We start from the raw sequence: 16,422 nt of genomic DNA, 5'->3' as shown, positions 1-16,422 counted from the left end.
TATCTGTGAAAGGCTGTAGATACTGATCACTTTATCATTGGGAATTAGTCAGTGACTACTTTACCTCTTCTTTTGTTTTCTTTGATATAACCCGTAACCAGTCTCCGATCATACTCAGGACAGCAGCGAAATACGCAAGACCGACCAGAATCCAGAACCACACGAGTGGTTTGTACCACTCCCGGTACATGATTTTCGTATTGCCCCCTATAAGAGAAGCACATCAACATTCAGTTACTGTATATGGATGTTACATATCCTCTGTTTCCTGCGTCACCTGGTGAGTCTCACGGGGTAACCGGCTGAGTAGAAGAACCCAGAATCCCCTCCACAGTCATTGACACTAGGGGAGATTCCCAGGATAACCTACACAAAGCAGAGGCTGCCATTTTGTGCCCTCAACCAATTTATTATAATATGAATGGAACCTATCAATTCATTTGGAACCAGGCACATTATTAGTTTCCAACCTTAGCAATGTCACTAGTTACTTGCCTCAGTGTTGTTAATAATTCATAGCCCTGCGTGATGTCACTAGTTCTAAACCTCAGTGATATCCCTAGTTCCAAGCCTCAGTGAGGTCACTAGTTTCACGCTTCAGTGATATCACTAGTTTCTCGCCTCAGTGATGTCACTAGTCCCTAATCTCAGTAATGTCACTAGTTCCTGGCCTTAGTGATGTCACTAGTTCCTAGCATCAATGATGCCACTAATTCATAACTTCAGTTATTGCACTGGTTCCTAGCCTCAGTGATATCCCTAGTTCCTAGCCTCAGTGAGGTCACTAGTTTCACGCTTCAGTGATATCACTAGTTTCTCGCCTCAGTGATGTCACTAGTCCCTAATCTCAGTAATGTCACTAATTCCTGGCCTTAGTGATGTCACTAGTTCCTAGCATCAATGATGCCACTAATTCATAACTTCAGTTATTGCACTGGTTCCTAGCCTCAGTGATATCCCTAGTTCCTAGCCTCAGTGAGGTCACTAGTTCCTGGCCTTAGTGATGTCACTAATTCATAACTTCAGTTATTGCACTGGTTCCTAGCCTCAGTGATATCCCTAGTTCCTAGCCTCAGTGAGGTCACTAGTTCCTGGCCTTAGTGATGTCACTAATTCATAACTTCAGTTATTGCACTGGTTCCTAGCCTCAGTGATATCCCTAGTTCCTAGCCTCAGTGAGGTCACTAGTTCCTGGCCTTAGTGATATCACTAATTCATAACTTCAGTTATTGCACTGGTTTCTAGCCTCAGTGATGTCACTAGTTCCTAGCCTCAGTGATGCCACTAATTCATAACTTCAGTGATGTCACTAGTTCCTAATATCAGTGATGTCACCATTCCAAAGCCTCAGTGGTATCAATAACTACTAGGGGTAAATTTACAAAAGCAACATCACCAATGAGAGGTCACTTGGGGATACCCTACAAAAAATTAATGATTGGTCAGTTTGCGGCAGTTCCCATGCTCTGACCAATCAGCACAGTCCCATTAATTTCTATGAGGAGTCTCCCCGAATGATCTCTCATTCGCGACAGGAGCACTAGAAAGAGTAGTGCAGCTTTTTTGTTCTGCAAGATTCGGGGATGCTTCAGGGACCAAAGAGGACGAAGCCCCTACATATTGTAAGTAATATTGGGTAAACAGGGTGTGTTTATTTAATAGGATACCACAATACTCTGTGTGCGTCTCCTGCCTTTCTTTTAATATTGTATTACAGGTGGAGTACATGTGCCAGCAGGCCCTTGATGTCCGGGCATGCTGGCACTTGTGGTTCGCCAACTGCAATTATGCCCTGGTAGGCTTGCTGGGACTAGTCCACCTGTAAAGAATAATATTATTTATATATAATTATTACTATTCACACCCAAATCCCCAGGGGGGTAAAAAGAGTCCTGGCCTGCTTAGGGAGGAGGGGGCCATTTTTTGGTGGTGCCCACTCTCTAGGGATTCAAGCTCTAAGCAGTCATCATGGTGGGGGGACCACACCCCCTGTGTCTCCGAGCTATAGTGTCACTAGCCCCGGCTGGTTCAGCCTAGTGCTGGTTATTGAAAAATAAGGGGAACCCTACGCCATTTGTCCCCCCCCTATTTTTTAATAGCAGCCCAGACTCAGAGGACCTGGGCTGGCTGTCATCTTGGGACAGACCCCACACCGTGTTTTTTTTATTATTATTATTATTATTACACACTTTTTAACAATGTAAACATGACAAAGCCTGCACAGGTCATACTGATTATACTGATCTGTGCAGTGCTCTAAATCTGATTGAAGACGGATTCTCGTCAGATATGTGGAGGCCATATGGCGGGATAGGGGCTTCAAATCAGACAGGTATCGACAGGGAATTGTAAATGACAGTCAAAATCAATAAATAGTACTGTAAAGTAACAGTATGTAGACAAGAGACAGCACATCCGATGCTCAGTAAATGTCCCCCCTAGCCTCAGTGATCTTCCGAGTTGCTAGGTTTAGTAATGTCGCTAGGGCCATTTAGGTCTGTAAATTCCCCTTCAAGGTTGTAGTTTCCATGGGGGCAAACAAATCTCAAAACAGAAAGAAGAGTGCGCTTAAACAGTATTTGTATTTCGCCGCCTTACAATTGTAATCGCTTTTGTTTTTTTAACTACATTTCAGAAAGATGTACCATCAGACGTACCATCCGTGCTCCATCAGACACATCATCGAGCACCATCAGACGTACCATCGGTGCACCATCAGACACATCATCGAGCACCATCAGACACGTCATCGTGCACCATCAGACATGTCATTGTGCACCATCAGACGCATCATTGTGCAATGATGCGTCTGATGGTGCCTCTAGAGACGCATTGAGACGAATTAGCAGTGATGTTAGTGTAATTTTCCCTTTGGATGGATAGATTTATTGATTGACAGTTATTGATATAGCGCACATATTGCGCAGTGCTTTACATAGGGTATTAAGTAATTAGCAGAGCTTATAGTCTATACTCCCTACTGCTCGGACACACACACGTTATTTGTTTTGTTGTCAGCGGCCCGATAACTGACCAGCATGTTTTTGGATTGTGGGAAGTAACCGCAGCACCCGGAGGTAACGCGGGAAGAACATGCAAACTCTGCACAGATGGGGAGCTGATTGGATTCAAACCCATGACCCCAATGTTGTGGGGCAGCAATGCTAACCACTATGCAACAATGGTGTGGTAGCGGTGAGATCGGAGAGTCTACACCCGTAAAACTTAACTTGGCGGGTAGCTCCTACTCCAGCTTTGATTCTATATCCATACATACAAGGAAAACTTTATACTAGTACAGCGCCTCCATCTCATAGGGCACCTGTTTGCATAACTACACGCTGTATCCTGGGAGAAGAAGACTCATGTAGGCTTGGGTGGAGGATCTTCAGAGGTCCTGGGAGCGTGCACTTATCATCAAATAGAGGATAGGGTGCTACATACAATTTTGAATACTTTCTATTCAAGCCTCACCAATGTCACCTCATTGCCCTGCCATTGCATTGTGCCACTTCTGCACAATATAATGATATATAGCAGATATTTCACATTTCAATCTATGAAAACTTGAATGATGCAGAGGTTGTGACATCAGCTCAGGGGCACAGAGAGAAGTGATTGGTACATCAACATCTCACAAAAGAAATAAGCAGATAAAAGACGTGAAACCCCCACTAATGGTCATTATAAAAGATGCATCAATCAGCTGCTCTTAGACCCTTCCTTCAGATGTGCTTCATGTATAATATATGTGAGGGCGAGATCAGACCAGAGCCACAGTGGGGTGGAATCGCATTTACCAGGAAAAATCTCATTTTAGCCTTTATCTCTTCCAGACACAGATGAATCAATATGACATGAGATAGATCCAACTCCATTTGTTCCCAATGTGGATAAGAGGGCCCATTCAGCATCGTCCCCCAACGCGGAGGAGCGCACCTACATTTGGTGATCTCATGATAGCAACTTATCAATGACCTGAAGGTGCTTTACATCATTTAATAACTGTATTTCAGAAACATAACTGATCGTATAGTGTGTAGGAGAAAGCACCGAGGAACCGGCGCACTCACCTGCCACATAGTCCCCAAAGCCGACCGTGGTCAGTGTGACAACCACAAAGTAAATGGATTCCAGCTCCGACCATCCCTCGATCTGTTTGAAGATGACGGCTGGGATAGTCACAAACACCAGACACCCAGCCACGATGAAGAGGATGGTAGAAATCACTCGGATCTTGGTTTGGCTCACCTGCTTCTTCTAGAGAGAAGAGAGGGTTATTGGAAACCGCAGCGCAATATGCCGGCGCTATAAGTACATGGTAATAATAAAGTGTAAATAAAGTGTATTAAGTCTACACTGTCCGGTCTATAATCAAGATGAGTAGATTTGTATATCTATCATTTTATATATTGACATAGATCCATCCATTTACAGACTCTGCGACTGTACCCAGGACTCGGGGGTGCGAGCTGTTCTCTTACCGCAGTTGTAAACACATTGATTACAACTGTTGGATCAGATGATACAAGTTTGTCAATCGGTTCCTAAAACTTAAGGTGGCCATACATCTGCGACGGATCGTCGCGATGCAGGGATGCGATCAGAAATTTCCGATCGCCCATCGGAAACGGGTGTGATATAAGAGTTAGACAATGTCTAGATAGACACCAGATGTTAGACAGTCAATAGTTTAACTTTAATGTGTCAGACAGGGAAAAAAGTTAGACACAAACAAAAGTCAGACATGTTAAAAGTTTGACAGGTACAAAATATCGACAGGGTCAAAAGTTCGACATGAAAAAGATCAACACAAAAATGGTCGACAATTTAAAAAAAAAAAAATTTAATCTTCACCCTAGCCCTCCCCTTGGTGCCTAACCCTAACTGTCTGGGTAAGTGCCTAACCTTAACCGTGGGGGTAAGTGCCTAACCTTAACCCTAATCATTAAAAACAAACAAAAAAATGTGTCAATCATTTTTGTGTTTATCTTTTTCATGTCGAACTTTTGACCCTGTCAAACTTTTTACATGTCTAACTTTATTGTGTCTGACTTTTGTCTGTGTAGAACTTTTATCCTTGTCTAACTATTAACTGTCTAACATCTGGTGTCTATCTAGCGTAAACATTGTCTAACTAATTACTGTCCGTCTATAGTCCGGAACCTATCGGAAACTGATCGCCTACCATCCATCGCGGATCGCAGACATTTGACATGTTTAATGTCAGCGATTTGGCGATAGCAATCAGCAAGATCCAACATGTTGGATTTCTGCGATACCGGGTTGCAGCATCGCGGGATCACGGCAATCCATCGCAGATGGATGGGGCCCATTACCTCGCATTGGTTCATCCCGAAGTGGGCCCCCGCCGTAAGTAGACATTGACACACAGAGGGGGTCTCATGTTGCGAATGCAATCGTAATGGCTAATTTATACACGCCCATGAAAAGGCGTTCTAACAGTAAGACACGCCTGCATTTTTCTGACTCCCCTCCCCCAAACACTGACAGCCTGTCACTCACTTTGCAAATGGATCCTCTGTACTAACAAATTCGCAAAACAATTGTGGCGCATGCACATTGCGACATACGCATGCACACTGGCAATCGCTCGATCTACGTAAATATCGCCATTGCCCGTCAGCCAGAAGCATCCGCAGTGGCAGTAATATTCTCCAGCTATGATCTGCAGATAAAAACCTTCTTATAAACTGTGTGAAAACGGTAAATCAGCTTCCATGCAAATCACTAAAAGCAATTTCACCCCAGCAAAGGGCAATGATTCACTGCGGCTTTTACCCACATTAATCTCAGGTCTCAGAGGAGCCCTTAGCACACGTCGTAGAGAAAAACGTCCCTTTGTCCCTGAGCGTCAGTGTTCTGTGCGCTGACGGGAATTCTCCTGAGTGATAATCTTATCAAGTGTGTTCCCTTGTATTTAAATCATATTAATGTTACCATAGTAATCACACATAGCTTTGTCTCAAGAACAAACAAGATGGCTGACAATCAGTCACAGTACAGGGAGAGCCGGCTGACAGTCAGTCACAGTACAGGGAGAGCCGGCTGACAGTCAGTCACAGTACAGGGAGAGCCGGCTGACAGTCAGTCACAGTACAGGGAGAGCCGGCTGACAGTCAGTCACAGTACAGGGAGAGCCGGCTGACAGTCAGTCACAGTACAGGGAGAGCCGGCTGACAGTCAGTCACAGTACAGGGAGAGCCGGCACGTCCCGGGATGTATCAGCGTAATATACAATGTTACAAATCTAATCCCTGACTCCCATGACAGAAAATGGAACAGGTCACATTCTGGCTGTGATGCGTTTGGCACAAACCAGCTGCGATTTATTGGTAAAATGAATATTATTAAAGTCATACTGAAAAAAAAACTTTTTTTTTTTTTTACTGTGCAGCCGACTTCATGTGAGGTAAATCTATAACTATCAATGCATTCAGCCAGAGAGCGGACGTGGAGCCTCCCAGTGATAACTTACCTGCAGGAAAGGCGGTGCCCTTGCTAAGCAGGTCTCCTCACACCCAGGTACAATGTACAAGGAGTTGGGCTACACGCCATGATTGTCAAAAACGACGAGGGCGCTAAGATTGTCCGATACAGTCACAATAGTGTACAATCACCAAATCATCTGCAGCTTCCAATGAGCGAGGTGCTGACTCCCCCAACCTGATGCGTTTCACAGCCAATAAAAAGCTGTTTCGGCAGAGGAAATCTCCTGATTGGGCGAGCTATTAGTCAGATGACTTGGGGCACAAGGCGAGCTGATCTGAGGGACAGTCGCACTGTTTATAGGCTCACAAGCTCCACCGCATTCAGCATCTTTTATCCACCACCAGTTATCTCAGAGGAGCAGATGTACTAAGCTCCATCACTGTCCGATTTATCACATTACAAACTACCAACCAATCAGCTCCTGTCATTTTTCAAACATAGCCTATGACATGACAGTTAGGAGCTGAATGGCTGGTAGTTTATCAGTTTCCAGAGCTTAGTACATCTCCCCCGCAGTGAGACAGACGTTCCAGTCGCTGGTTCCTCATCTTATCATGGGACTAGGATATTTCTCCTCCCCATCATTATTACATCTCTGTACTGGTTATGTTACATAAGACTGTGCTATCATTACAAAGGGACTTGGTCTGCTGTATGGTTACAGATATACACTGCCCACAAGTGCTTAGTGTATATCAGTCTTCCCATTATATGTTGCTATTGAGCTTATTAACCTGCCCAACTAACATATGATCAATGGCAGCTACTAATACAGTGAGCAGGTGATTCTGTGGGTCCGGTATATCTGGTCGGCAGTCACCATTTTGACATTCATAACATAGGGGGCTGGAGTTGTAGCGCTGGGAGGGAGCTCCTGGCGCTATTCAAGTAACTGCTATTTTTACTCCGTCGGGAAGCAGATAAGTCGGAGAATGACGGTTCTCTAGACTTAACCTGGGTGCTTAGTCGCGAGAACAGGCATTCTCCGACTGAAGTGCCGGACGTGAGTCTGTTAGTGCCACGCTAAGCCAGAAATCAGCCGCGCGGCCGGCACTTTAGTCGGATTTCTACTCACACCCTCTGGGGGGTGAGAGGAGAAATTATTAGTCGGACTAAACAGCGTGCTGAATTAATAGGTCCGGGAGCTCCCTCCAGGCGCTATTCAATTCCCGCTGAATCGCCCCCATAGTTAGCAGACAACATATTGACATGCAGCATGTCGGCACTGAGGAAATTCTGACATGGCGATAATATCAGCAAGTTATTTTTAGGCTAACCCTAACATCAACATTTTCTATGTCGACATCATTATTCAACATTATAAAAATGGCCGTTCATCACCAGGGGTCACAAATAGACCACCTGATATTCAGCAAGATGCACCATCTTCAGATGTCTCTTGTTCTCGTAGTTCCGCCCCTCCCTATGGGAAGGAGTTCCGGGGTTGCGAAGAGGGATCGCCGCCTCCTCACTACCTCCCCGGCGGCTGTTTGCACGCATACGTAGCCGGGCAGACGGGGAAGAGGTGAGTAACGCAGCTACTTCTGTACCGCGGAGACAGCTGCTTTTTGGAGCCATGATGAATTGCTCCGGTGTCAAGTTTCCTCCGCTGCGAGTTGGATACTTAAGGCCCCCGATGATGAATGAGCCCCTAAGTCTTTGATGGAGATAAAGTAAAGGAGATAAAGTACAAGCCAATCAGCTCTAAATGCCATGTCACAGGCTGTGCTACAAAAATGACAGGAGCTGGTTAGCTGGTACTTTACCACCATCCAAGGCTTAGTAAATAGACCCCATAGGTACCTTTAGGATCCTTTTGTAATAATTATATGACTTTTTTTTGCCTTTTAAAATTGAAACTAACCTCACAATGTTCTAGTAACTCCCAGCAAATCTATTCTATACCGTTCTCTCCTAATATTCAACAAATTGAAAAGGAAAATGAGTTACCATAGGTTATAGGGGACTATTTATTACAGTATATTTGCGGCATATCCCAGAAATTAGATGTAACATGGAGGGAGCGCAGTACATACCCCGATGGCTGCCGCAGCCCCCATAGTTTTCTGTAGTGCTGCCGCATTTACCAGCCTCTGGAATGTGCTCGGCCCCGGTCACTAATGCCATCTCCAGATGTATTGTACCAGCAGGAACATGCAGATTGTCCTCATTAATCTATCCCTCTGGCTGGACCAAGTTTAAACCAGAAGTTCCCATACTCCTCCATTACAGTCCATGGTTTATGGATATCTAGGCTTGAGCACAGGTGACTTAATTAGTTCCATCTGGAGTTAAGCATAGATATCCTTAAAGCCTGGACTGTAATAGCGAGGTTTGGGAACCTCTAGCTTAACCTGTATAGAATAGTAGCGTAGACTGTGAAACTGTATAACGAGCGGTCTAGCATACAGTATCACACACAGCCACCAAATCTCCGTCCGGAATGTAGGATTGATAAATGAGGACACATCTGTACATTTATGTATAATTAGCTTTAACTTTTGGTTTCTTAAGTGTCATACGTGGCTCAATCACCATAAAAGCTCTTCATGCTGTATTCCCCAGCAGCCTCATTAATATTATAAAGGTGTCTGTGAAGATCTCTGCTCATTAAAGTAATAGACGCAGCTGGAATGAAAAGTCCCAGTATCACCCTGAGGGGCCTATTCTGCTTAATGAGAGGCCATCGGGGTGACTGCGACGGCAGAGATTATCTCACTTCTCAAGTTTATTGCATGTAAAACATTGTGGCACCCCTTTTACACCAGAGCTAAATCCCGGGTATTTGCAGGGTAACCCGGGTTGCTCCTAGGTGTAAAAGGGTAATGGGTTGGATCCTGGGTGGAGTGACCCGGCGATCCAACCCAGGTAACTTGCAGGATTTTACACGGGAACAACCAATGTAACCCAGCAGTGTAAACGTGTACCCCGGGTCCTGTTTACATTTACAGCATGGGGGCTTCCGGGTTTCTTGGCGCTTGGAAATTATGTCATCTCCAAGCGCTGAGAGAAGTGTTCCACTGCACCCGCGTGTGGTGTGAACGGTGCCGATCCGGAAATAATCTTGATCTACTGCACCGCAGTAGAAAAGGTCTGTCCTGGGTCTGACCCGTTTTGGACCTGTGTTCCAAATCTCGGGTCAGAGCCAGGATTTAGGTGTAAAAGCAGTGTTTACACTTCTCATTACTGGTCCCCATCTATGGGTGGTGATTAGAGATTAGGGAAATATAGAAGAAGCTGTTTCAGGGTTACAGTATTTCTGTTCTGCGCCAACCAGCGTGTGCAGTGCCGTGTAATAAATATAAGTATATAGCTATATATACCTGAGTGCACCTGCAGCAGAGAGGAGCAGGCTGGCCGCTGCGAGGTTGGTGCCTCTATGGGGGAGAGGGCCTGCATTACGAGTGCAGGAGGTCAGGGTAATTACCATTATTGCAATCTCTGTAGTTTTCCCACCCTTGTTGCCCCAGTAGAATACACCGGTCCTAAAGGGTCACTTCCCGTTATAATAAAGACAATAAATCACATACACAATTTGCTATAAAATTTCATTTTCAAAAAACTTTAAATCGAATAAATGATTTACCCAAAACCCCACGGAACAGTATTTCTCAACTCAAGTCCTCAAGTACCCCCAACAGGCAGGGGCGTATCTATAATAGGTGCAGGGTGTGTGGGGAACACGGGCCCCTAAGTCCAGGGGGGCCCCGCACCGCACACCCTGCACCCATAGTATCACTTACCTCTCCGGAGTCCCACGTCAGTGCAGAGGTCCGGCGATGGCTGCGGCAGCCATTTTCCAGTCGTTTAAGCAGTCAAGGTAAAATGGCCACCGTGGCCAATTTTCCCGATGACCTGTGCATACACTATAGACTCTGGGCACACACTAGTGCCCAGAGTCTATAACTCAGGCGCTGGCCGCGCACAGCTCAGTGCGCTTCCGACCACCGGGCGGAGAGGAAGGGGCCTGTTTCGGAGACTGCACATCCCCTCCTCTCTAGAAACGCCCCTGCCAACAGGCCATGTTGTCTGGATGTCTTTAATCATGCCCAGGTGAGTTACTCTATGTTGCTGGGTCAGTAATTATCCCACCAGCTTCCACGGACAGACATCCACAGAAGATGCCCTGTTGGGGGAAGTTGAAGGTTGAGGAGGAACCGCTGCCGTACTGCTTATAAAATCAAATATTTTTTTCTTCTTTTTTTTTTGGGGAGGAAAAAGAAAACCCGATACTACTGCCATAGAAATGACCGCTCCCGCACACGATGACCACCCATAACAGCAGGGGCGTCTTTAGAGAGGAGGGGGAGGGAGACCGTGTGCATTCCCTGTCCGGGGCCCCCTCCTCTCTCCCTGGCGTCCGGCCACCACAGCACAGAAGACACTGGGCACTAGAGTGTGTCTAGAGTCTACTGCGCATGCGCAGATGTTGCGGCCACCATTTTCCCGGCGATTTCCTCGATGTGCAAAACGCTGGAAAAATGGCCACGGCGGCCACTTTCCGTCGTTTTGTGCAGCACTGAGACACCTGACGTGGGTCCTTGTAGAGGTATTAGATAATATGGGTGCGCAGGGTGTGCGGTGCAGGCCCCCGTGTACCCGGGGGCCCATGGGCACCGCACACCCTGCACCCATTATAGATACACCCCTGCATAACAGAACGACAAGCGCTGAGCTCCTGTACATGGCGGCACAGAGAATGAGGGAGGACAGGCTACTGATTGGCCGCTGGTGAGGGCGCCCAGCATTAATTATCAGCAATTTTTGTAGAAATGTGAATTTCAGGCAGAGCAGAAAATATTGACGCCGACAACTCACAATGAGAAGTGACAGATCAGATCCGCTAATGGCGCCGCTCGCTAGTACTGATCGACATTTTACTATGGGTAATGTGCGGACTGCAATGACGTGGATACGATATAGGTGGCCATTAACTGGTTAAACCAGAGGTTCCCATACTTGGTCCTCAAGGCACCTAACAGTCCAGGTTTTAACAGGATATCCATGCTTGACCACAGGTGACTTAATTAGTACCTCAGTCAATTTGATTTAACCACCTGTGCTCAACCATGGACATCTCTAGAGAAAAAAGAAGGAAGGTGTCTGTGCTGGTAATTATATATAATATATATAAATATATATATTATATATATATATATATATATATATATATATATATTATATAACACATTAATAGTGGAACAAATTTAAATTGGATTTATTCATAAATATGAACTGCAGTTCAATTAAACATACACACACATAACATCATAAAATAACAGATAAAGGGGCAGATGTATGAAGCTCTGGAAAGTGATAAAGTGCAGAGTGATAAACGACCAACCAATCAGCTCACAACTGTCATGTTACAGACAGTGTTTGAAAAATGACAGGTGGGAGCGGATTGGTTGGTCGTTTATCACTCTGCACTTTATCACTTTCCACAGCTTCATACATCTGCCCCATTGTTAGGCAAACTCGCTACCATATAAAACAAATGAATGATACAAATAAACAGATAGCTTTGGTGGCTGATTGAGAAAAAATTGTATCCAAATGTTCCCAACAGTTAGCTAGTATCCAATAAGGCAAAAGTCAAATAGGATATTAGCAATGGTGTTGGTTTGAAAAAAACTGCCCAATAAATCACAATATCACACTTAAATAAGTAGAGGTAGTCTGGATGGATTGTACTGTTCAATGTCAACGTAGATGGTCAGATAAATTCAGAAGTTGCTGGGAGGGAAATCTCCAGACAAATTCCAATATCACATTACAGAGGGCTAAGACAGTTAATCACTTATACCCCTTTTACACCTAAATTCCGGGTCTGACCCGGAGTTGGAACAAAGTTCCTATCCGGATCAGACCCGGAATTTTGCCGGCGCTGACTCGGGATATTCCCGAGTCAGCGCTGCTCACACCGCAGTCGGGTCTGCATAGACCCGGCTTTTGCGGAGTGAAAGTGGACGCTTGGAGATGACGTCATCTCCAAGCGCCACTGAAGCCGGACCAATCGGCCGGCTAGCAGCGCACTCCAGGTCATCGTGACCCGGAGTGCGCTGTTCCCATAGCAGGGTTTCACGGGCTACGCCCATGTCAAACCCTGCTAGTTACCTGGGTTGGATTGCCGGGTCACTCGACCCGGCAATCCAACCCTCTGCCCTTTTACACCAGGGACCTGCCCGGGTTAACCCTTCAAAAACCCGGGTTTTAGCTCTGGTGTAAAAGGGGTATTACTTAAGTGTGATATTGTGATTTATTGGGCAGTTTTTTTCTCTAATGGATATCTCTAGAACCTGAACTGTTGGGGAGCCTTGAGGACCGCGTTTGGGAACCTCTGGGTTAAACTGAATATGAGGTGCACATGTGCTAGAGGTGGGTGTAGGTACTGTATGTACTTTCTTGTAGAAATGTTAGAAACTTTTGCTCACTCAGAACATAATGCAGCAGACACTAACTACACAATGCCATATTTCTGAGACAGTCCGTCCCATGTCCTGTCACAGAGCTTTATCAATAACTATCAGTGATGTACGGAGCATCCGCATTGGTAAAATATCAAGGGCTAAATATACAGCATGGCTGCTCCCAGTCAGAGGTTTTCCTCGCCTGCTGGGCTTACATCACCGATGGCTATACTGGTAATCTCTGCCAGGAAAGGAAGCAGTCACAGGGATCACGGATCCTTATGGTTCCTCATATACCATTACATGAGTGTTTGCACAGACAACTGGCCATAGGTAAATGAATATCTTATGTTAAAGAATCCTATTTATTTGGAATAGTACTTTCCTGTTAGCACAGCCGATTGGCGCGGTTCCTTACCCTGAAGACTTTCTCCACCCTTGCGATGCTTTTCCCAAAGATTGTGCCGAGTTGGTCTCCGATTCCAGCCAATAGGAAGCCAAAGAGAGGGATCCCGAATATGGCGTACAGGATGCAGAAGATCTTCCCCCCTTCTGTGCTGGGAGCAATGTTACCGTAACCTGGGTACAAAGCCATAAAGAACTCAGTACATATATAGTGATACAGACCCGTGCAACAACCATAGGCGTATCTATAATGGGTGCAGGGTGTGGAGGGGTGCACACGGGCTCGTGGGTCTATGGGGACCCTCATCCCACATCCTGCACCCAAACATCATACTTTACTGACCACTCAGATGTTGGAGCTACAGAAAACACTGGGAGAATGGCAGCGCATGCACTGTAGAGAAATCACCTGGTGCGGGCGCCATGTTCCCGGAGACCCGGTGCGGGCGCCATGTTCCCAGAGACATGTGCATGTGAAGCAGAAACAATGCCAGGCTCTGCGCCAGGGAGAGGAGGGGGAACCGCATGCAGGCTGCACATGGAATCCCACCCCTGTCAGTAACACGGACAGGACATCATTATACATGTGAACTGTAAAATAGATTTGGCTGCTTGTGTCACATGCCTCACTGATTGGGCTCCATGATACAATGTATAACTGTCAGAGCAGGATAGTGTACTATACGGTATAGTGTACCCCCTAATGTGTATATTTTAGGGGTATTCCCATTATCTTGCACATGGGAGAATGAGCTTCATGGCAGATAGACTGCAATTACATAAATGAGCAACATACGCGCATGCAGGGGGGTTTCCAAGTATCTAGAAATTCCCCCTGCCCGCCGCTCCATCGCCGCACAGCTTAACAATATATATATATTTTTGTAAAGAGACCTGAGCTCAGACAACTGTACCTGGATGGGCTGGCTGTATGGGCGCGGTTCCCATGGGGGCACCAGCATTGTGGGAGAGCTGCCGCTGAGTGACACTGCCCGTAATCCCGGCGCTCTCTCCCAGAGCCGCACCGCAGGAGTGTGTAATGTATCACATGTGGTGTGTGCCGGGAGGGGGAGGGGGTATCTTTAATAAGTGATGCCAGCAACGTATTTAATTGGCTGCATTTGGTGTGTATCTGTGTGTATGTGAAGGCGTTGTCAGTGTGTGCGTGTGTCATTGTATGTGTGTAGGCTTTGTTCAAATAGGGGAGTCACACCAACAGCCACCCCAAACGCTGCCAGACATCGCTGGGACTCACTGGCAGTTGGTGTGACTCCCCTATCTGAATTTTGGACAGTGCTGCAGACCCAGCACAGGTGTGTAGGGTGGGTGTGTGTGTGTGTCCGCTCAGTCTTGAACATATAATAAAGTACAATCAGATACAGGTAGCACTAGTCCTCAGGCACTCAATAATCCAAGCTTGTTAATCCATTACTGTGCAGCGTTTCAGATGCATTGACGAAAGATGTAATAAAGGCATCTGTAACATTGCACAGTAATGGATGAACAAGCTTTGATTATTGACTGCCCGAGGACTAGTGCTGCCTGTATTTTTTTGTCATCGGTTTTCTAACCAAGTATTTGAAACCCCCTCTCACAATCCTGTGTTTACCACTGAGCAGCATTAGTTATAGATATACACATACTGTATCTGTATACTGACTACTGACTGAGCAGCATTAGCTATACACATACTGTATCTGTATACTGACTACTGACTGAGCAGCATTAGTTATACACATACTGTATCTGTATACTGACTAAGCAGCATTAGTTATACACATACTGTATCTGTATACTGACTACTGACTGAGCAGCATTAGTTATACACATACTGTATCTGTATACTGACTAAGCAGCATTAGTTATACACATACTGTATCTGTATACTGACTACTGACTGAGCAGCATTAGTTATACACATACTGTATCTGTATACTGACTACTGACTGAGCAGCATTAGTTATACACATACTGTATCTGTATACTGACTACTGACTGAGCAGCATTAGTTATACACATACTGTATCTGTATACTGACTACTGACTGAGCAGCATTAGTTATACACATACTGTATCTGTATACTGACTACTGACTGAGCAGCATTAGTTATACACATACTGTATCTGTATACTGACTACTGACTGAGCAGCATTAGTTATACACATACTGTATCTGTATACTGACTACTGACTGAGCAGCATTAGTTATACACATACTGTATCTGTATACTGACTACTGACTGAGCAGCATTAGATATACACATACTGTATCTGTATACTGACTGAGCAGCATTAGTTATACACATACTGTATCTGTATACTGACTGAGCAGCATTAGTTATACACATACTGTATCTGTATACTGACTACTGACTGAGCAGCATTAGTTATACACATACTGTATCTGTATACTGACTACTGACTGAGCAGCATTAGTTATACACATACTGTATCTGTATACTGACTACTGACTGAGCAGCATTAGTTATACACATACTGTATCTGTATACTGACTACTGACTGAGCAGCATTAGTTATACACATACTGTATCTGTATACTGACTACTGACTGAGCAGCATTAGTTATACACATACTGTATCTGTATACTGACTACTGACTGAGCAGCATTAGATATACACATACTGTATCTGTATACTGACTGAGCAGCATTAGTTATACACATACTGTATCTGTATACTGACTGAGCAGCATTAGTTATACACATACTGTATCTGTATACTGACTACTGACTGAGCAGCATTAGTTATACACATACTGTATCTGTATACTGACTACTGACTGAGCAGCATTAGTTATACACATACTGTATCTGTATACTGACTACTGACTGAGCAGCATTAGTTATACACATACTGTATCTGTATACTGACTACTGACTGAGCAGCATTAGTTATACACATACTGTATCTGTATACTACCTACTGTTTGACTAGCATTAGTTATACACATACTGTATCTGTATACTGACTGAGCAGCATTAGTTATACACATACTGTATCTGTAAACTGACTACTGACTGAGCAGCATTAGTTATACACATACTGTATCTGTATACTGACTACTGACTGAGCA

At 45.0% G+C, this 16,422-nt stretch overlaps 1 protein-coding gene across 1 annotated transcript in view; it reads right to left on the bottom strand.

Moving 5' to 3' along the window:
- KCNK10 (potassium two pore domain channel subfamily K member 10) overlaps window positions 1-16,422 on the bottom strand; it is a 64,004-nt gene that overhangs the window by 15,343 nt on the left and 32,239 nt on the right. The window contains exons 4-6 of the mRNA XM_088462513.1: window positions 13,342-13,502; window positions 4,074-4,260; window positions 65-207 (exon numbers count right to left, since the gene is read on the bottom strand). Of these exons, the coding sequence (XP_088318639.1) occupies window positions 65-207; window positions 4,074-4,260; window positions 13,342-13,502 (491 nt within the window). The remainder of the gene's footprint in view (window positions 1-64; window positions 208-4,073; window positions 4,261-13,341; window positions 13,503-16,422) is intronic.

The sequence above is a fragment of the Taudactylus pleione genome, unplaced genomic scaffold, assembly GCF_031769625.1.
Source record: "Taudactylus pleione unplaced genomic scaffold, aTauple2 ptg001254l, whole genome shotgun sequence".
Lineage (NCBI taxonomy): Eukaryota > Metazoa > Chordata > Amphibia > Anura > Myobatrachidae > Taudactylus > Taudactylus pleione.
Note: the sequence above shows the minus strand (reverse complement) of the source record. Positions and strands in the feature narration are given on the sequence as shown.